Raw genomic sequence first — 22,037 nt, 5'->3', positions numbered from 1 at the left:
TTTCTTTAGTTAGTGTAATAAACTAATAACTTTAGGTTGATGCCAAATTAAATTTTTATTAATAAAAATGAACATTCAAACTACTCTGGAAGACATGTTGTGAAAATTAATGTACTACAGGGTTTTAAATAAGCACACCCTATTGAGTAAACAATACTCCAAAACCTTCACAATGTTATTTTCATTTATGAAAATTATATATGGTGTCTGCTCTGACAAGGGTTGTTTACCTTGTTTACATACACTAACACAATTTTTTTTTTCCAATGCGTTTAGAAAAAAGAGCTTGACCAGGTGCAGAAGGCAACACTCACCATCATTGCTGTTGAGGAGGAAGAGGGAACTTTTTACCTTTTAACCCACTGGATATTTTGATTGTCTTTGAACATGAGGTGATGTCTGCCAAGTCAGTGCACTGCCTTTGGAGTACACTTAGTTCGTACAGAAAGTGCTGTTGAATTACCTTTCTTACATAAAAATTATCTACTCTGTTTCTGGTGGTGTTAGAACATAGTTATTTTATATTATTATTTTAATTTTGCAAACTTTTACAATTTTAAAATTGAAATTTTTAAACAAACATATTTCCTTGTTTGTGCGGTCTTATACTTGGAGGGAAAAAAATCTAAGATTGTTTTAAAGTTATATTTTTGACTTGACAGCCCAATTATTTTGTTTTATGCTTGAACATTTTGTGAAGTAACAGTTGTTTTTCAATAAATACTTAAGAATACCCTCTTGTTCTGTCATCATTTTGTGCCAATGTTAAGTTTTGCTTAGTCTTATGTAACTTTATTACATTGAGTTAGATTAACTTAAACCATTTACTGCAATTGGTTTCCTCAAACCATTTAAGTAACGATATAGTTGTTAAGACTTAGTTAGATTTGTTACCTGAATTCAAACTGAATGAGTGGAGTAAACTTAAAATCTTTAAGTTGACTTTACTCTTATGATTGACTAAACCAACTCTAAAATTTAAATGAATTTAACTCAATGCATAAGAGTTTAGAGTACTTATACATATTAGTTTTAAAACTTAAATGGTTTGAAGAAATTAGTTTCCTCAAATGATTTGAGTTACCGCATCTTATCGGGTTTTACAGTGTACAAGATCAAAGGAGGATATTGCGGGATTCACACTCGTGCGCTGAGTTGTTGCTTCTACCTTCAGTTAAACTGCTAACAGTGATTGTAAATTAATTGCCTAAATTATTACATTATTTGCTAACTGCATTCTTTAAATTGTAATGTTGACATGCATTCTCTGTAAAGCGGAAAACCACTATACAAATAAATGTGAATTGAATTGAATTGACTAAACTGGATGTAATTTAAGTCATGTTGCTTTTAAATAAAAATTAAACAAAATGAACAATGCACACAAAGTGCTTGTTAATTCGAAAGACATGTGTATCATTTATTTTTACTTTTTCATAAATGACAACAATCACGTAACCCATAGAGAGATCGCACTGTCAGAGAGTTCTCACACATAATTTATACACATAAAAACACAATATTAGAGTTTTAAAATAAAACATTTTAAAAGAAATCAATACATCACGGTTGTTTAAAACAATAAGCATTAAGCTGTGTAGTCAGCAAGTCATTTCCAATCGTGCTTTTGGTCAGCGCAGTCGGTGGAGAGCAGCTGCGCTCGACTGCAGAATCCAACACGGCTGCCTCGGCCTCGCGAGAGGTTTTTGACATTCGTCAGCATGACATCAGAGTAAGGTGGACCTCAGACACATTTCTAACCGCATGCATCTCGCAGTGATCATCCGTGATCAGTTCTGCGCAGATTTTTTTCTTTCTTTCTTTTTTTTTTATTATTAATGCAGTAATAAAAAGAGAGTAATGAACAATATTATACAATAATAAACAAAAAAAGACAGAGGGATACATACAAAAAAACAAAACAAAAAAAATACTAAAGTAGCTTATATAATTATATAATAAAGCTTATATAATAACACCATTGCAGAGTCTTACATGCAATAGAATTTTTAGAGTTCTTCAAAGAATTTAAATATATATCAAAATCTTTCTTGAAATTTTCTTTCTGTGAATATAAAATTTGGCCAGAAAAAGAAAAATTTCAAAGAGTCACCAAAAAAAAAAAAAAAAAAAAAAAATTCTTTGGCTTATACAGAAGTTTGAGGAAAGATACATTTTAACAATGTTTAAGAAGACAACCCAACATATTTTACAATACATATGATCTCAAAACAACTTAATAATTGTCTCCTCAAAACAAGCCTCTCTGCTGCTCTCATTGGTTGATAGACAGTATAGTATAGTTGTGATTTTGCTGTAAAAACATGTTTTATTGTGTTTAGCTAATAGGGGGGCTCTAGTAAGTACATGTATGCCAACAAATTGGACTTACATAAATTCTAAACCATAAAGATGCTTACTAAAGGTTTATTTAACATCTGGAAAATCTATTGAAAAAGTATTGCAGGTGATGAGCACATCACAACATGAAATAGACATCTGAGTGGTTTATGTGTCCTATTATGCAGAATTCACTGTTGTCAACACTGCTTACATTACATGTACAGCCCACATTTACATTATGTAAGTCATGTAAATAAACAAATGTACAAGTAACTAGACATAAGTTATCTATTTTATTTGTCCATTAGTGCTGTTGATGAATTAAGGAACATTTGTGTCGGATAAAAAGTGAGTTAACACATCATCAACTACCTCAACATGTAAATGTAGTATTGAGCACATAAATCTCAGAGGAAACTTGTCTGGATTTTACAGGGACAGATGATCACAAGTGTGTTTATCCGTGATGGAGAGAGGCTGATGCTACCATCAAAGGCTTTGAGTGAGTATACTAAAATTAATTAAAAAAAATCAATTTAAATCTTAAGTTGTAGTTTATTTGAATTATTGTAATTTCAAACAGAGTTATTACAGCACTTTTCTTATTCTTGATTTCTGTGCATTTGTTGCAGAGCTTTTGTGATGAAGCAGGACCTGCAAGTAAAGGTGACGCCGGCATTTGTGGGGAAAAAAGGGAAAAAAAACAGTAGGACAAACTTTACCAAAATCACCCTTTGTGTTCAGAAAAAAAAGGGATTGAACAGTGTGAAGGCGAGTAAATAATGACTGAAATTATATATTTGATTGAACCAGCAACCTTCTGGGTCCGTGTACTTTTGCGTCATTTTTCATTTTTTAATCAGAGATGAAATATGAAAAAATGCGGTTTCTTCCTTTTTTATTTTAACACTGATGAATAGAATTAGCAGATACAAGATGATTTTCCTTATGCAAGATTATAATTTTATTAAAAATAATATAAATGATACAACTTGTTTTTTAATATGTAAAAATGCTAAATTTAATTTCTAGTGTTTTTGCGTCATGCAGATGCTAAAAACCACCTAGTGCCTTTTCCTCTGGCGTCAATAGAATATGACTCCTATCAAAGTGCCTAAAAAGAAGACATTGATTAATTTTCATTCTAATTCTTTAAATTATTATGTTTTTACAATTATATTTTAACCTAAACATGACCATTTCTAAACTTTAGCTCTTATTAGCGCTGCAACACATATTGAGTTCCCGCTTGCCATATAGCCTCAATCCCATTCTCGCTCTGTTTTATATGAATAAAGGCCAAAACAACATCTAAATTACTGTAACTTTTTTGGTGTTTTATATTGTTTTAGATCGAGAAATTGTTTATGATTAGGATTTGCTTTATAGGCTATAGCCTACGCTGGTGTCCTGCTGTTCAAATTGAAAATACCCCAACATATGTCATGATGATAAAATTATACCCCAATATGTAATTTTCATGAAGTAAAAAATCCCATGCCCTTTGCCTCAGTGGAGGTTTGACATGAAATGTTTCTCAATTCTTCATTGAAAGCAATGCATATGGCTGCGCTGCTGGGACATTAATGCTTTACGTGGCTTAATCCTACTAAAACAACCAGGGAGAAACTAATTTCTCACACATTTTCTTGTCATCAACAGCATCTAAGACTAAGACAATGGCAACATAAACAATGTGGCAGGACAATATTTTTATATTTAGCGTTTCTAACGGTTTTCTATAACACTGAATGTGTAAATTAACATTTCTTTGACTTTAATCTGTCCATTTTTAATTTCAGTTTATAAAGATGCAAAACGTAATGAATAAAAATCTAAAAAGAAGCCAATATTTATTTTGTGCATATGAAATTTGTGTATTCGGTTTTAATTTAAATTTTGGTATTCAACATAGCATTTAAGAATACAACCACCGTTAATTTTTTGTTTTTCTCGATGTGGTTAAAAAACGACAAAGGGATGGACACAAAAGTACACGGACCCTTCTTCTTACCAGTTCAGTGGTTTAACCCACTGCACCACAAAAGTAATAAAGCTACAACAAAAATTATCTCAAGGGATGCTCTAGCAACTGAAGCTAGGGGTTGCAGCCTTTAGCCTCCTTTTTTTTGCAGCCTTTAGCCTCCTTTGTCCAACTCCCATGCAGAAGGGCTCGGGTTCGCGTCCCGCTTGGAGCGGGCAGGTGCGAATGGGAGGAGCTACACAGACACAGCAGCAGTCAGATTGTCCCGCACATCTTATCCCACTCTTGCTTCAAAGTTGTGGAGTTCAGGGGAGCGACATCATGGTCTTCCTCATCCTCTGGATCAACGATGTCCCCATTGAGAAGAGCAGCAATGAGGGACATTATGGACAGCAAAGACCGGCGAAGGTGTTCATGGTGGTCAGCTGCTTCATCAAAATAAAGCTGCAGAATTGGCACAACTGTGTTGAGATGGCAGTAGGACTGTAAATAGGTGATTGTTAGAACAATACGTTTCAACAAAGCTTTGTTTCATTTGTTGTTGACTTGTGTATGTATTTATTTATTGTGATGGCTACTTTTATTCATTCTTTTACTCATTTATGTGTCCTATGGTTGTCAGTAAATAAAATATAAATATTTTATAAATTCTTGCATTAATTCATTACTTGACTGAAAATTGAGATATGTATTCATGCATAGCTATGTCATATGACAAAACTTTACATTTTGCTTGTTTTACTAAAAAAGTAAAAAAAAAAAGTTTTAAAAAAAGTAATGGTGAGTAAAACAAATAGTGAGGAAAACCTTACAAAGTAGGGTTGTCGAGTTACTGGTGTTATGAGGTGTTAGTGCACCTGTCACTTATCTTTTTTTATTATTATTTTATTGCAGAACTTATAATTACATACAGGGAAAATACCATGGTTGTATCTTTAACAATGAACAATCGTAAAAACAAACAAAAACACATAAATATCATGGGTTTGTGTACATCATAGTATGAGATTATATACACATAGAAAAAGCACGATGGAGAGGTTAAATATCTTTGAATAAATCCTCATCATAATGTATCAAAAATATATTTATTTATTTACTTTTTATTTATAAGCCTGAGGGATTAAACAATAGTTAAATTTAACAAGAAAAAGAGGAAAACAAAGGAGATTTAAGCCACTTGGATGACCATTTTTGCATATACAATAAATTAACAACATATTCAAGAGATCACGATTTTGGGTTTTTGTAATAAAAAATGATATCTTTAAGGATAAAACTGTGGGTCACATTAGTAGGGTTAAAAATATAAGAACTTAAATTAAATCCCAAATGTATTGGTTATACTAAAATCACAAAATACAAAATCTTTCTTCAACAAGACCACAAAATGAGCAAGTTAAATCAATATCAAGCTATTTACAGATAGATTAATTAAACCTGTCACTCATATCTTTTAAGTTGTTGCGCTTGTGATAACGTTGTAAGTCACATGATAACATCAACAAGGTGGATGATGTCCGTTTCACATTCATACTCAATGAGATCAGGCTATTATTTAGTACCTACTCTTATTGAAATTAAGTACCTACTCAGTGAGTAGGCAGTTTCGGACACAGCTATTCCGTTTCTTCATGCTCGGGATGATCACTATAGGTTTTTGTCTGTTGATTATGTTGAATGTGATGTGTCTGTAGTGACTCTTTATTCACCATACGCTGATCCAGAGAAGGTTATACTAACATCTAAAACCTGTAAGTAAAACACAGACAAATGTGTGTGACATTATTGCACTATCCACTCTAGACCAACTAAAAGAAATATTAAGTAAGAGATAATATAACACTGTGAAACATCATCGTTTAAGCTGTTTTTAAACATTCAGATTTTGATTTTGCATCCAAATCACCATGAATGATGACCCTCGACCCTTATCTATAATCCTGTATGACTGTCCTCTTTTTTATGTCATTGGGTCAGTTTTATATATGACAAAGAAAGTAGTGATAAATATTTACCATTGTCATCTATTGCGATTGACAATCTCTCAAAATGCACCATTTAGAGATAAAAAAGAAAATGATGAAAGCAAAAGATTGTATTGTTTTGAAATAAACTAAAATTAAAGATACTTCATTGTTACAGTTTTTTACAATCACTTTGCTACTATTTTCAGAACCTTGATGTCATTTTTCAAAACTCTAGACACAAAACTCAAAACGGTTATCACTTGTAACACAGGCTGTCTAGTATTCAAAACATTGCATTGTGCATTCACATCTTTAAAGAAATCTTGCACTTGCACAATCATTGGTTCAAAACACAAATTTACTGTGAAATACCATTGAAACATAACTATAGATCACCCAAACACAAGCAACCGATAGTTTCACTGTGTCATTGTTCGTACAATCATTAAATATTGTAGAACAAAATAGGTGATACAGGTTTCATTATGGTACTACATGTACTCTGTAAAAGTACTGCAGTAGTAGAGAGAATACTACAGACACAGAATCACTGAACAAAGTTTGTAATATATTGATGAAAAACACTACAGTACAATCACAACATAGCTTTATTTGAATCAAAGCAAAAATAATTAGCTATGAAATAGAAAAGAAAAGACAGTACTGTAAAACATCAAATGCAGTGTTCCTCAACTTGCTTGTACTGTAAGAAACAAAACAGGAGTGCACTGCAAAACATGCTGTTCTTACTTAGAGTTTTTGTCTTGTTTCTAGTCAAAATATCTTATATTCATGAAGCATTTTCTTGAAAAGTAAAAATTATTTTCTTGTTTTCAGGAAAAATAAGTCAAAATTAAGTAAGTTTTTTCTGAAAACAAGAAAATAATTTTTACTTGTCAAGAAAATGCTTCTTGATTTAAGAACTTTAAGATATTTTGACTAGAAACAAGACAAAAACTCTGTAAGAACAGCATTTTTTGCAGTGTGAGAAGGTGGTACAGTATTTGGGGCCATAGACACAGTGTCTGATGAAGGATTATGATAAAATATTAGGCTACATCCATGGATATTGTAGTCTAATTGGTTCATGTTCCACGCTAATTGGTGACAATGAATCTCGTTAACCTGAAACTTTCATGATTTACAGTAAACATGGAAGATTGTTTTTCTGTTTCCATACAACTATGCATTAAGAGTAATGCAACAGTTACTTATCATTTTGAGAAGTTGTATCAGTTGATAGTTAGATCATTGTAAGGAAATGAATAGACACTCATTTGAAATGTAATGTGTGAATTGCCTTTTGAAATAGTAGTAATTTGATGTTAAGTTGTGTCATATTGAACAGGTGATTTTTGTTGAATGAACGAATGATCTAAGTTTTATGTGTATTGTATCCAAGCAATTGAGAAAAGGGTTAGAGTTTTGAAAAATGTGCATTTTGATCATTGGTTGTGAGTTTTGTGTCTAGAGTTGTGAAAAATGACATCAAGGTTCTGAAAATAGTAGCAAAGTGATTGTAAAAAAATGTAATATAAACTATAAAAAAATGAATTTGAAAAAAAAAAAAAACTTATAGTGTGTCAGTCAAAATTACCAGGAAAGAAACCTGAGAAGAAGAAGAAACTAAATTAATTTAAATTGAAATATGAAAAGATTTAATCATCACTCACTTAAGCACCTCCAGTTTATAATGTGGATCATCCTTCAGATCAGAGAGCAGCTTCACTCCTAAGTATTTGAGTTTATTCAGTGACAGATCCAGATATCTCAGGTGTGAGGGGTTTGATCTCAGAGCTGAAGCCAGAGCAGCACAACCTTCATCCGTAACACCACAATCACTCAAACTGTAGGAAACAATGACACTATTCAGTTTCTCAGTTCAGGATCTACAACTCAGATAAGCAGAAATTTCACAATCAGAAAGAGAGACTTAATCCATAACACGATTCACATGTCCAGATTAAGGATCAGACCCGCTTCTGCATGCTGCTTGAAGGGGTTAATTACCATATAATAAAAAATGGTAAAAATCTTATGCATCACCTATTATGTCTATATTATCAATATATGCTCTGTTGAATGTATGTTTCAATTCCATTGTTGGACACTGGGTGGAGTGTGGGTTTAATTAGTATATAGGTAGCCAAAGAGTAAGAGAAGTGTTATGTAATGGCGGGAAGCACAACAATTTTTGACCATGTCAGGACATGCAAACTTGTGGGATTACAATATGTTTGAGCATCGGAACTGTGAGTTAAAAATGTCATATGTGACCTTTGTGATAAATAAATTTGATAAATGCCATACTGGACTGGAAGCATCTTGTTTGGATCTCACATGTCAAAACCAACACTACCTCTAAGTGACAAGATGTTCATTTGTCACTTTAGACATTATGTAAAATGATATCAGACACTTTGTAAATAACCTAATGACGGTTAAAATAACATATCCAGTTATCTGACAGGACACAGTAGTTTTAGTTTCTGTGTAAATTCTGTTTTATGTATGTCATTCATTAATCCCCGTAGGAGGAGACTTAGAATGTGATGACTTTTATACATTCTCACTTCAGTTTCTCCAGTTTACAGTGAGGATCCTTCAGTCCATCAGAGAGCAGATTCACTCCAGAGTCTCTTAATTTATTTCCTTTCAGATCCAGTTCTCTCAGGTGTGAGGGGTTTGATCTCAGAACTGAAGCCAGAGCAGCACAACCTTCATCTGTAAGGCCACAATCATACAACCTGTAGAGAACAACAACACTCTTCAGTCTCTCAGTTCAGGATCTACAGCTCAGATAAGTAGGAACTTCACTATCAGAAAGAGAGACTTAATCCACAGCATGATTAACAAGTCCAGTCGAAGTTTCAGACCCAGTTTGTACATTCTGCTTGAGCGGGTTAGTTTCAATATCATAAAAATGTAAGAATCTTACATTTTTGTAGTACCCTTTAGTTTTCATTTCAATCTGGTTTATTATTCACCACAGAAGGACAATGGAAAAGGATGCTGAAACATTTATACAATCTTACTTCAGTATCTCAAGTTTACAGTGAGGGTCCTTCAGTTTATCAGAAAGCAGATTCACTCCTGAATCTCTTAGTTGATTCCATGACAGATCCAGTTCTCTTAGGTGTGGGTTTGATCTCAGAGCTGAAGCCAGAGCGGCACAACCTTCGTTTGTAATGTCACAATCACTCAACCTGTAGAGAACAATGACACACTTCAGTCTTTCAATTCAGGATCTACAGCTCAGAAAATCAGAACTTCACAATCAGAAAGAGAGACTTAATCAACGGCATGGTTAACAAATCCAGTCTAATGTTCAGATGTGGTTCTACATGCTGCTTGAGGGTGTTAGTTTCAATATCATAAAAATGTAAGAATTTAAATTCTCAACATATTTGTATGATATGAACTAACTTGTCACATCTTTTACATCATCCAATCATGTTTATAATATCATTTATATTGTAAAATTTTGGCAAACACTTTGGAAAGAATCTATTGATGTTAAAATCATCTACAATTACCTGGAAGATATTATTGTTTTAATTTTGTTCATTATTCACCACAGTAGGAAAATGAAGAAGGATGTTGACAAATTTACACAATCTTACCACAGTTTCTCCAGTTTACAGTGAGGATCCTTCAATCCAGCAGAAAGCAGATTCACTCCTGAGTCTTTTAATTTATTCAGTGACAGACTCAGTTTTCTCAGGTGTGAGGGGTTTGATCTCAGAGCTAAAGCTGGAGCAGCACAGCCTTCATCTGTGACACTACAATCAATCAACCTGTAGAGAACAATGACAATCTTCAGTCTCTCAGTTCAAGATCTATAGCTCAGATAAACAAGAACTTGACAATGAGAAAGAGAGACTTTAGAGAGACTTAAACCACAACATTATTAGTCTAATTAGTCTAATTAAACCCCTGGTCTAGTCTAATTAAACCCTCTCGGGTCGACAAATGTGCTGACACGTTTTGATGGATTTTTTTCACATAGCAATGAAATTTACTTAAAATATTCCATCATTTTTGGTCATACAGATACATCATTTGAAACTGTAAAGGGTCTATTTTTATATGTGTCCACTTACAATTGAAACAAAACATTGTGCTTTTGTAAAATAAAGAAAACAAACAGGGTGTGCTATCTACTGTCTCGATCTCTGTGAATTTTTTTCTGGAACACATCAAAAAAATGAAACAAAACTGAGTGAATACTTGTCACACAGACATGAGCAATATATATTCATAGAAACATTTAAGTGTCTGCTTTTTAATGATGAAAACAAATATTCTCCGTTTATGTAATCTGTATGAAAAGAGAGAGATGTCCGTCGTTCTTGTGTAAGCTCATTATTAGCTAATGTGAATATGCCTATGGTAATGATCTGAGGCAATCCATGCAAACAATCATGCCAAGTCAATGCAACTTGAGGAGCAACTTGATCCAGTGTATTTAATGGGTAAGTTATTTATTCTTACTTACATTAATAAACATGATCTTTTTTTTCTTTTTCTTTTTTTACATTAATATGTACCTATTGACTAGTTTGGCTTTCCCCAAATTGCTATACTGACAAAGATGACTGAAAATGACTGAAATATTTTAATTTCTATTCTCTTTCTCCATCTATTCGTGTATTAAGAAGAAAAAAATATATAAAACATAAATATGATATATAATATGTTTAACACTAGAAGTCCCAGAGAGCAGCCATTTGGCTTTTCTACCTATAAAACCCGCAGGACAGCCGATGGGCTGGAAGTCTTTAGGCTAATATCCTTAATCAGCTGTGAACAGTTGCTTTTGTTATGTAAACAATGTGGGGCCATGCTGAGCCACTTCAAGGAAATTTGTGTTTCACTTTGCCATCTTAGGGAGAAATCAACACACATGTTGTTTTTTTTTTCCTTTGTTGCTGAGATCTATTGATAAAAAATATACAAAATAAAATAAAGAAACCAACCATTTGTACACATATTTACAAATAATATTAAAAAGTGAGTGAGTACATTCCAGCAATCACTCACAATCCTGGCACTGCCTGGCAATATATTATAAATACATTTTGTATATATTCATTGTATATTAATCTTATATTTGAAATACATCATAAGTCCATTTTTAAAAGTGTTTGAAAGATGGCTTCAAGTGTACTACAAGTGGTAACTAAATAAATTTTTCTGTACAGAGATAGTATGTTAAAAGCACATTTTAGTTCAAATTCATGGTGTCTCAAAATAGCACAGTTGAGTACACTTAGATGTTCTTAAGATTATCTTAAGAAGTACTAAAGAAGAGCTTTAAGTATATTAAGTACAAAATAAGTGCACGGAAATAGAGCACTGTACATTATGGAAGTGTAAAAGTGTACTAAAATAAAGTGTATTTTACTGCACTTTTTTTTTCACCTGGGTAGACACTCCAACACTTTCCGTTTGGATTAAGATTATTTTTATTACCACACTGGCAGATATTGATCATTTTACTTAAGTAAAATGCACTTAATTTAGATCCCCCCAGGAAACAAGACTAAATATCATATATAATTTTCTCATATAGAAAATCCATCTTGATTTAAGATTTTTTTTTTTAATTTACTTGAAATAGGATAAAAAAATACTTAGTATGAAAAGCATTTTTGCAGTGTGAATGAGTGAGTTAACTTTTTAAACATCACTTGCACTCCCTCATTTCAGGGTTAACATACTCAGAGTTTTCACTTAACCCACTGCAAAAAATGCTGTTCTTACTTAGATTTTTTGTCTTGTTTCTAGTCAAAATATCTTAAAGTTCTTAAATCAAGACGCATTTTCTTGACAAGTAAAAATAATTTTCTTGTTTTCAGGAAAAATAAGTCAAAATTAAGTAAGTCTTTCCTTAAAACAAGCAAAATAATCTGCCAATGGGGTAAGCAAAATAATCTTATTTCAAACCAAGAATAAGCTAAATAATCTTGTTTTCAGTTTGGACTAAGATTATTTTGCTTACCCCATTGGCAGATTATTTTGCTTGTTTTAAGGAAAAAGTACTCAATTTTGATTTATTTTTCCTGAGAACAAGAAAATAATTTGTACTTGTCAAGAAAATGCTTCTTGATTTAAGAACTTAAGACTAAAAACAAGACAAAAATTCTAAGTAAGAACAGCATTTTTTGCAGTGCCTCCTTTCTGTAACCGGCCCATGGTCAATCAAGTTCTCTGCTTTTAGCAGCCCTCCCTCCCCCACACATACAAACAAGCCACCAGCAACCATTCACACACACACCCCCAACCCCCCTGCAGATTGCTCAGGTAATGACCATATTTACACATGAATTGATGCTAATGATAGCCAAAAGACTAGCCAGTTAGCATCCACTTGGCTAAAGGAGGGTTACAAATCTCTGGGACTTCTAGTGTTAATATGTAAACGTGACAATAACATTGGACGGCGACAGCCCATGACGTCACTAGATAACAAATAGTTTATCTGTAGTACACGTCATCTACTTCTTGTCTGAAGGAGACGTGGGCAAGCATGCCTGAAGCATGGCAACAGTTCCACTGTTTCGTTCCACTTCTCAGGGAACCATGGTTACATTTGTAACTAGAGATGTTCCCTTTGGAATGGGAATGATGGGTGGAACATATAGCAACATATAGGGGAGCTCTAAGAATAGAGGCCTCAGTAAGATGACTCTCTAGAGCAAGAGGAGGTGTAGCTATGTTCTAGGCAAAGGACTGCTTACCAAAAAGGCTTAAAGGACCCTAACACTCAATACTGCTATCCAGTCTGAGCTCTGGGGGCAGAGGTCTCAGCAGGAAGCATCACCACCTTGAAGACAGTTAACCAGGGAGGCACCAGAAGAGTCTACAATCCAATCCCGTGCCTTCATGGAACCTAACTACGCTCTACGCCAGTGGTTCCCAAACCTGTCCTGGAGGACCCCCAGCACTGCACATTTTGGATGTCTCTCTCCTCTAACATGCCTGATTCAACTCATCAGCTCATTAGTAGAGACTGCAAGACCTGAAGTAGGTCTGTCAGATAAGGGCGACAGACATGTGCAGTGCTGGGGGTCCCTCAGGACAGGTTTGGGAACCACTGCTCTACGTTAAAAGATCACCCTGCCAAGGAGGCTCAAAGTGAGCCATACCAACTTGGACATGTTATAACAACTTGATATTGCTATCCAAGTGGAGCTCTGAGAAGCGAAGGCCTTAGCAGAATAACTCTCTCTAGAGAGAGAAGGCCTAACAACTCTCCATGCTACTCTATCTCTCCCTGTCTATAGCGGAAAGATGCTGAAGTCAGAATGAGCTCACTACAGGGAGTGGAATACCTTGCCTATAACCAAGATGGTTCTACTCCATGCTCATCCTAAATTATCAAGGCCTGCCATCACCATTGTAAAACCTGTAATGACATTTGGTCTCTAGGCTCCAGCACTCAGAGGGTTCTACTTATACTTAACCATGAAAACATTACATTTGGGTTATATTGTTAACTATATTCTAAATAAACTACAAACAAAAAATACATTGTAAAAACTAAAATTAAGCTAACTTAAAAAAAAAAAAAAAAAAAAAAACTGGCAGCCCGCTGGGGGCCCTTTCGCTAGCCCTAAATGGGCCCATAAAGTGCCAGTGCAGGCTTGTTTGCAGGGTACATCAAGATGTTCAGTCTTCATTTCAGTCAGCTATACCCAGTCTAACTTCTCCCTTGTCTGTGAAGCCTACTTTGCAACAACAGAATAACCAAATGTTGCAAAATTATCCTATACCTATACCCTGAGAATCAGTGCTCATTAGCGCTGACCCTGCACGGGCAGCCTTCACTTAGCCCCCAGGAATCCCACATAGGGCCTGCACTATTAATCTACAACAATATATCTGACAGCACAGGGTGCCACACATTTACCATTAATGAAAATTATATGATTATATGGATTATAATACACATGAAAGATTCTGAAACAGTTTAAAATAAAAAAAGGCAAAATTATTCATTTAGTGAAAAGCTGTGTGTTATGTACTGTATATTATCCCTTAAATGGTCGTCTTGTTTGAGCTTGTTCATCTTGGTTCAAATCTGCTTGTTAGGAATATTTTTACTCTGTGGAAGCGTGTGGAGTTTTGTGATAAGATATTTAAACTGAAGTCAATATTTTGTATCCAATTATTTACTTATGTGGCAAGTAAGTTGATAATAAGCAGGATAATATACATTCAAATGATTTTCATCACAAAATAAAACAAATAGGCTGATCAGGACCCCGGCTCAAAAGAGAGGGGTCTTGTATCGCCCTGAATCTACAGTGTTAGTAATTAAAAACTGTCAAAAAATTTTAAAGAATCTAATGAAGATTAAACAGCAAAATTATCTTTCAATTATCTATCTTTTTTTTGTTTTGTTTTTTGTTTATAATTGACCATATGAAGAAAATGGAGGATGTTGAAAGATTTTTGCAATCTTACCCCAGTGTGTCCAGTTTACAGTGAGGATCCCTTAGTGCATCAGAGAGCAGATTCACTCCTGAGTTTCCTAGTTTATTTCCAGTCAGATCCAGTTTTCTTAGGTGTGAGGGGTTTGATCTCAGAGCTGAAGCCAGAGCAGCACAACCTTCATCTGTGACACCACAATAACTCAACCTGTAGAGAACAATCACACTCTTCAGTCTCTAGTTCATGATCTATAGCTCAGATAAGCATGAACCTCACTATCAGAAAGAGAGACTTACTCCAAGGCACGATTAACCATTTCAGACCCACTTCTACATGCTGCTTGAGCAGGTTAGTTTCAATATCATAATAATGTAAAAAATCTTATGCATCATCCAATTACATCTACGCTTTCATAAAGATAATATGTAAAATTATATCCAACAATTTGTAAAGAACCTAATGAAGATTAAAATATCTTCAGTCATCTGACAGGGCACATTTTTAGTTTTCTGTTTTATTGTATATCATTCATTAATCCCAGTAGGATGAGAATGAGAATGTGGAGAATATTACACAATCTTACCACATTGTTTCCAGTTTACAGTGAGGACCCTTCAGTCCATCAGAGAGCAGATTCACTCCTGATGCTCCTAGTATATTTCCAGACAGACTCAGTTCTCTCATGTGTGAGGGGTTTGATCTCAGAGCTGAAGCCAGAGCAGCACAACCTTCATCTGTTACACCACAACCAATCAACCTGTAAAAATTAAAGATGCATGGTGAACTGATACCAGTTGCAAATATAGAATAAAATGTGTTAACTACAACTGTGATTTATAGAGGCAGTAAAACATTCACATAAACATCATTAGAGGACAAACAGTCCTAACCATACAGTATCAATATATAGAAAAAGGCACTCTTGCTGTTTGCTGCCAGTTTTTGATCCTCATCACATTCAATCACATCTCACACACTGACCTCTACAATCACCCATCTCTCATACAGACACACAAAAAGTGCTCAGCTGCTTTAGTGTCTCACACACTCTCCTACTCACTGCTCACTGTTTGTGATGAGATTTTGTGAATACTTTCTAATTTTGTTGCTTTGGTTAGAAAGCATATTCTAAAGCCATAAATGTGATCATGTTTTATCAGTGTAGTGATTGTTGTCAGTGTGACTTACTGAACTGATCTGGATTCTTTAACCACAGGCAGCAGCTTCTGAAGAATTTCATCTGCTGTATTTTGTGCTCCAGTAAACTTTTTTAGATCAAAAACATCCATCTTCTGCTCTGATGTCAGCAACACATAAACCAGAGCTGACCACTGTGAAGATGAGAGTTTGGTTTCTCTTATTTTTCCGGATGTCAAATAATCTTGTATCTCATGCACCAGTGAATCATCACCCAGTTCATTCAGACAGTGGAACAGATTGATGGATCTCTCTGGAGAGCGATTCTCCCTGATCTTCTGTTTGATGTACTGAACTGTTTCCTCTTTGTTGTAGGAGTAGTTTCCTGTCTTTGTCAGTAGTTCTCGTAAGAGAGTCTGATTGGACTCCAATGAGAGACCCAAAAGGAAACGCAGGAAAAGGTCCAGATTTGAATTCTTACTCTGTAAAGCCTCATCCACAGCTCTCTCATGAAACTCAGATAATGAATGACATTTCTTCCGGTTTAAAACCTTAGACAACAAACTTGGTTTGGTTATTTGGAAAAACGCATTTCTGTTCTTCTTTATAAAGTAAATGTGTGCATATAGAGCTGCTAGATGTTCCTGGATGCTCAGATGAACAAAGCAGAAGACTTTCCCCTGATACAAACCAAACTCCTCTCTGAAGATCTGAGTGCACAATCCTGAGTACACTGATGCTTCTGTCACATCAATGCCACAGTCTTTCAGGTCTTCCTCATAGAAGATCAGGTTGCCTTTCACAAGCTGCTGAAAAGCCAGTTTTCCCAGTTTGGCAATCATGTCTTCATCTTTCTTCTCATAGTCCTTCTCATGTTTGATGCTGGTCTGAATGATCAGGAAGTGTGTGTACATTTGAGTGAGTGTCTTGGGAATCTCTCCACTCTCTGCTTCACTAAACATCTTCTCTAGAACAGTGGCTGAGATCCAGCAGAACACTGGGATGTGGCACATGATGTGGAGGCTCCTTGATGACTTCAGGTGTGTGATGATTTTATTGGCCAGACTCTGATCACTGATTCTCTTTCTGAAGTATTCCTTCTTCTGTGGCTCATTGAAGCCTCGTACCTCTGTCACTCGATGGACACACTCAGAGGGGACGAGATCAGCTGCTGCTGGTCTGGAGGTGATCCAGATGAGAGCAGAGGGAAGCAGATTTCCCACAATGAGGTTCATCAGCAGCTCATCCACTGAGGCTGATTCAGATATATTACACATTTTCACTTTGCTCTTAAAGTTCAGAGACAGGCGACACTCATCCAGACCATCAAAGATGAACAACACTTTATAGTCTACACTGGATATTTCCATTTCTTTTGTTTCAGGGAAAAAGACATGAAGAAGATCTGAAAGACTGAGTGTTTTGTCCTTCATCAAGTTGAGCTCTCTGAAAGGAAATGGAAATATGAGCTGGGCATCCTGATTCTCTTTCCCTTCAGCCCAGTCCACAATGAACTTCTGCACAGAGACTGTTTTTCCAATGCCAGCGACTCCCTTTGTCAGCACAGTTCTGATGGGTTTGTCTTGTCCAGGTAAAGGTCTAAAGATGTCATTGCATTTGATTGGTGTGTCCTCTGTTGCTGCTTTCCTGGATTGTGTCTCAATTTGTCTCACCTCATGCTCATTATTGATCTCTCCACTTTCACTCTCTGTGATGTAGAGCTCTGTGTAGATTTCATTCAGGAGTGTTGGGTTTCCCTGCTTTGCTGTTCCTTCATACAGACACTGAAACTTCTTCAGCAGATTTGATTTAAATGTGCTTTGGACCAGTTGAGAATCACAACTGAAATAATAGATTATTGGATTATAACATATATTAAAGAGTAAAGTGATAGTAAAATATCTTTATGTCGAAGTGTTGTACCTCAGATTAGATGACATGTGTCTTCCTCTAAATGTTCCTCGAATGTCCATCGACTGTTCTCTAATTATGGTCAAACTTGGACAGAACAGAGACAATACAATTGAGTACAGAAATTAGAGGCAAGAATTCATATACAGTCATTCTGAATCAGCTCAACCAGGGGTCCTGGCCAAACATGTTAATTTTCATTTACTTGCTGAAAGAAACTCATAAATGTATATCTTCATTTATCTATCTACATGTCTGTCTATCTATCTATGAATATTGTAGCTTTGATCAGTTGATGTATGTTTTCCCTCAAAGTTTACTTGTTTGCCCATAGGCTGGTCACTCTTCACGGACATACAGCTGAGCTCAGATGATATTGATCTGTCATTCTCAAATTGACTTTAATAAAATAAAGACAACAGAATAGAGATAATAGTAAACACTCACATAGTTTTTATGTAGAGCTGGCATTAATATAATATATGGAAGGTATATTTTGTCAATTATAAACAAACTTCTAAGATGATACAAATGAAAACCTGAATATCTGTTTTATTATTAGAACTGTCCACAAGTTGTAATTTCATTCTATACAGCGATTATATGTTTTTACCCCAAATTTATTACTTTTATTTTCATTTTGCATTCAGCAACCCTGCAAATGCTTCTGCATGGCAATACAAATGTAAAAATATTTGTCACAACAATAAAAGACCTTATACCAGAAAACTAAAATGGTCAGATAGACTAAATAAAAATAATTCTAATAATCAGATGATCTGAAAGAGCATCTTAAAGCCCTGGAGACACAGACCCGAGTCTGTGTTGTTTTTCCTCTTCAAAAAAAACTTAGGCCGAGTTTAAATCTTGTTTGGCCATCGCGCTTCCCGTGATCATAATGTTCGCATATTATGTCAGTAGGCAGAGAGTAGGCCATCTTTTGTGGCTGTTCGAACACATTTGACAACATGAGTGTTTACACTACAAAAGCAATCTGGTCAAATGCATTTTCGACTACTTCTGGAAGTTGTTGAAAGTGGACAAGCTCAAAACATTTTAGACCCCATTTACACCTGTATTTAGTGTCATCCACCTGTAATCGGATTGACAAAATCATTCTGTCTAGACAGAAATGTTGTACCTCAGATCAGTTGATTTCTCTCTGTTTCTATTCTATTAAAGTCAAAGGCAGACTTTAATAGAATAGAAACAAAAGAACAGAGACTAGAATTCTTAGATTTACATTACAGTATATGTAGATAAAAAAGAAAATTAATTCATCCACCTATCTTTGACCATTGGTTTTTAATCTATTGTTGTGTTTGATTTGGGCTATCATTCAGTTGAATCCGGTTTAGAAGTTACAGTATTGTTCTGGTCCAGAATATTGCAGCACTTTATAATAGTAGAGTGGAGTCACTGAGTTATAAATGCTGACAGAATTTGATCGCCCACTTCTGTATTTTGATAATAAGTGAGCATTTGCCAAATTCTGCCATACATGCATTATTTGTGTGTGTCTGTGGTCTCTCTGTCTGTCTAAAGAAAAATGTTGTACCTCAGATCAGTTGATGTGTGTTTTCCCTTAAATTCCACTGGCTCTCCCATAGACCGGTCACTCTTCATGGACACACAGCTGGGCTCTGGTGAGATTGATCTGTCACCCTTAAATTGACTTTAATAGAATACAGACAACAGAATAGAGATAACAGAGTAGAGACAAGAATTAATATGGTTGATTTTACCTTAAAATAAATTCCACATGAGAAGGCTGTCTATTAGTAAAAAAGCATAAGATAGTGTGTTAATAGTGATGATACTGCCCAGGGTTAAGATAGACAATGACACTAATTTCTTCTAGAGCTGCTGTGCAGCCAAAATTATGTTTCTGTTATCACTGTAAAGCTGCTTTGTAACAAACTGCATTGTTAAAAGAGTTATATAAATAAAGGTGACTTGACCCTGAGAGGATCCAATTTAGTGTATATCCCAAACCAGAATATGACAGAGACAATACCACTATACCAACCCTGGCAAAGACCCAAACATGTATCTTCTATAACATTAAGATCATATGAAGATTTAAGTACCTGAATCCTGGAGAAAAATCTCCATGGCTGAATGTTTGTGTGTCGTCCATGATTCATTCAGTCTTCATGGAGCTGCTCGGTTAAATCTGATCAGAAAATGTGTCATTTTCTTGAATGTGTTTATGGAGACAAAACAAATCAGATTAGTAATCAGTAATTGTCAACATTTAATTTGATCTGATCATCTGAATTAGCAGATTCTATTTTTACTTTTTACTCTTCTCTTGTTAATCTCACCCTGCTAGGTTTTAACAACACCACATTTTGTACTTGACATTGTCAATTTACACAGAAATTATATCAAATATATCAACGTTTGAGACATGTAACCAAAACATTTTTCACAAAAACATTACTAACAGTAAAGTAAAAAATGTACAACCAATTTTTTAGTAATTGAAATATTAAAACTATGTCAATGTTTTATATTTCTGTCATTATGATCCCTGATGTCACCCTGGTAGTGAGGTAGGTTGTAAACAGAACTCTTAATTTACTTACATTAATTTATACAGAAATTATATAATTTATATAATTATTTGATTTAATTTTGAGACACTCAGCAAAAATTACAAAATTAAACATTATAGATGTTAAAGTACAAAAATTTTACAACTCCCTGTACTTATTTTTTGCACATATAAATATGTAAACTACACCATTTACATGTTAATTACTTGTTGTTGTTTTTTACAAGTTCTTTAAAACACAAGGCATTTCATTGTTACTTTAATGAGGAAGTCACTCAAAATCAGTTCACCTGTCTAAAGCTCACTCACCTTGATGAGAAAGTAGGTTTCAGCAGGTTCCCAACATGTCTGTGTTTCCCATTATGAACTGTATATTCCTGCAGAGGTAACTAGAAATATTAAACACTTTGATGCTCGTTTTTTCTTACTTAAACAATCGTTTTATGTCCTGGTGTAAAATGGCACACGGTAAAACTGAAAATACTTTCAGTTCTGAAAGCTAAAGTTGCCAATCTTGTCTGGTGAGAAAACTCAAGCTCACGTCATCTTCTAGTTCATAAACAGTCCAGTTATCGAGAGACTAATACCTCACTAGTTTTGAACATTTAAAGATTTTATGATTACGTATTGGCAAAAATTGCAATAAAGACAGGTTTAAGGGCTGACAGTTATTAGCATGGGTTATTTAATCTCACTCATGAATATTAAGTTTATGCACAAAGATCATCATAACATCTTTGATCTGTTTATCAATAGTAGAGTATTTACACAAGTTAAGAAAAAAATATTAAAAAAACATGAAATTTAAAAAAAATTGCAAATATCATTTAAGGAGTACATCAAGTTACAGTGATTTCAGGGAGTCCATCCTAACACCATTTAACTTTATAAAGATGGATTTACTCCTGCAGATGTGAATTATGAAAGAAAATATGTCAGAAAAATGGCAGAAGGAAGTTGTGCTGCCAAGAGAACGTAAGAAACCTGGAATGCAATCTGACTATGTTTCTAGTAAACAACAGAGATGAACTGATGGCACATGATGTGAAATGAGAGTATTAAGGAAGAAAGAATAAATAAAGACTTATGTATAACCTTCAGTACCTTATCTGTGTCTCAGTGGACTCTCAGCTCTTTACCAGAGTAGATCTTTACTGAAGTGCTGATGCTTCAGTTCAGTATATGTATATGCTAATCCAGTTTAACAAACACAACAAGCACTATTACTGTTCAATCTAACAGACAACATGATCAAAACATGCAGTGCAGGTGAGACGTGACCAGTGGAATGGGGAAAAACGTGTTCTGTGTGAAAGCTCCTAAGATTACTGTTGAACTAGAAGCTTCTGTGGGAGGAGTGGAGGATAGAAAGACTTTTAGCAAGACAGAAGTCATATTTAGAAGCTGTTACAGACTGAATGGTGCCAAAACTTTTCACACACTTTCTTTTTCTTTTCATGAAAATGTAATGTTACTCTCTGACAGTAGGTGGTGCTTTCATCCAAAGCCTCTTACATTACATTGATTCAAGGCATACCTGTTTATGATTCGAACCCATGGTGTTTCTACTTCCACACTCCACTGTTTGAGCTACATGAATATATTACCCTCAAATGAAGGACTTTTGAGTGCAAATTTGTTCCCAAAATATAGTTACATATTATTTATTACCTTTCTAATATTCTTAAATGAT

The 22,037-nt window shown here is 34.7% G+C and overlaps 1 protein-coding gene across 1 annotated transcript; it reads right to left on the bottom strand.

Annotated features, from left to right (window-relative positions):
* Window positions 1–5,164: 5,164 nt before the first annotated feature.
* Window positions 5,165–21,624, bottom strand: LOC137037374 (NACHT, LRR and PYD domains-containing protein 12-like). The gene is made up of 13 exons (XM_067411330.1): window positions 21,449–21,624; window positions 20,654–20,721; window positions 19,875–19,983; window positions 19,343–19,459; window positions 17,797–17,871; window positions 15,925–17,715; window positions 15,320–15,493; window positions 14,770–14,943; window positions 9,921–10,094; window positions 9,333–9,503; window positions 8,871–9,044; window positions 7,971–8,144; window positions 5,165–6,079 (listed from the first exon to the last, which is right to left on the bottom strand). Exons 3-13 carry the CDS (start codon window positions 19,922–19,924, stop codon window positions 6,073–6,075), a joined length of 3,081 nt encoding a protein of 1,026 aa, XP_067267431.1. The 5' UTR covers window positions 19,925–19,983; window positions 20,654–20,721; window positions 21,449–21,624; the 3' UTR covers window positions 5,165–6,072.
* Window positions 21,625–22,037: the final 413 nt, after the last annotated feature.

Source organism: Chanodichthys erythropterus, chromosome 15 (genome assembly GCF_024489055.1).
Source record: "Chanodichthys erythropterus isolate Z2021 chromosome 15, ASM2448905v1, whole genome shotgun sequence".
In the NCBI taxonomy this organism is placed as follows: Eukaryota; Metazoa; Chordata; class Actinopteri; order Cypriniformes; family Xenocyprididae; genus Chanodichthys; species Chanodichthys erythropterus.
The sequence above is the reverse complement of the archived record's forward strand: the minus strand, read 5'-3'. Positions and strand labels throughout refer to the sequence as shown.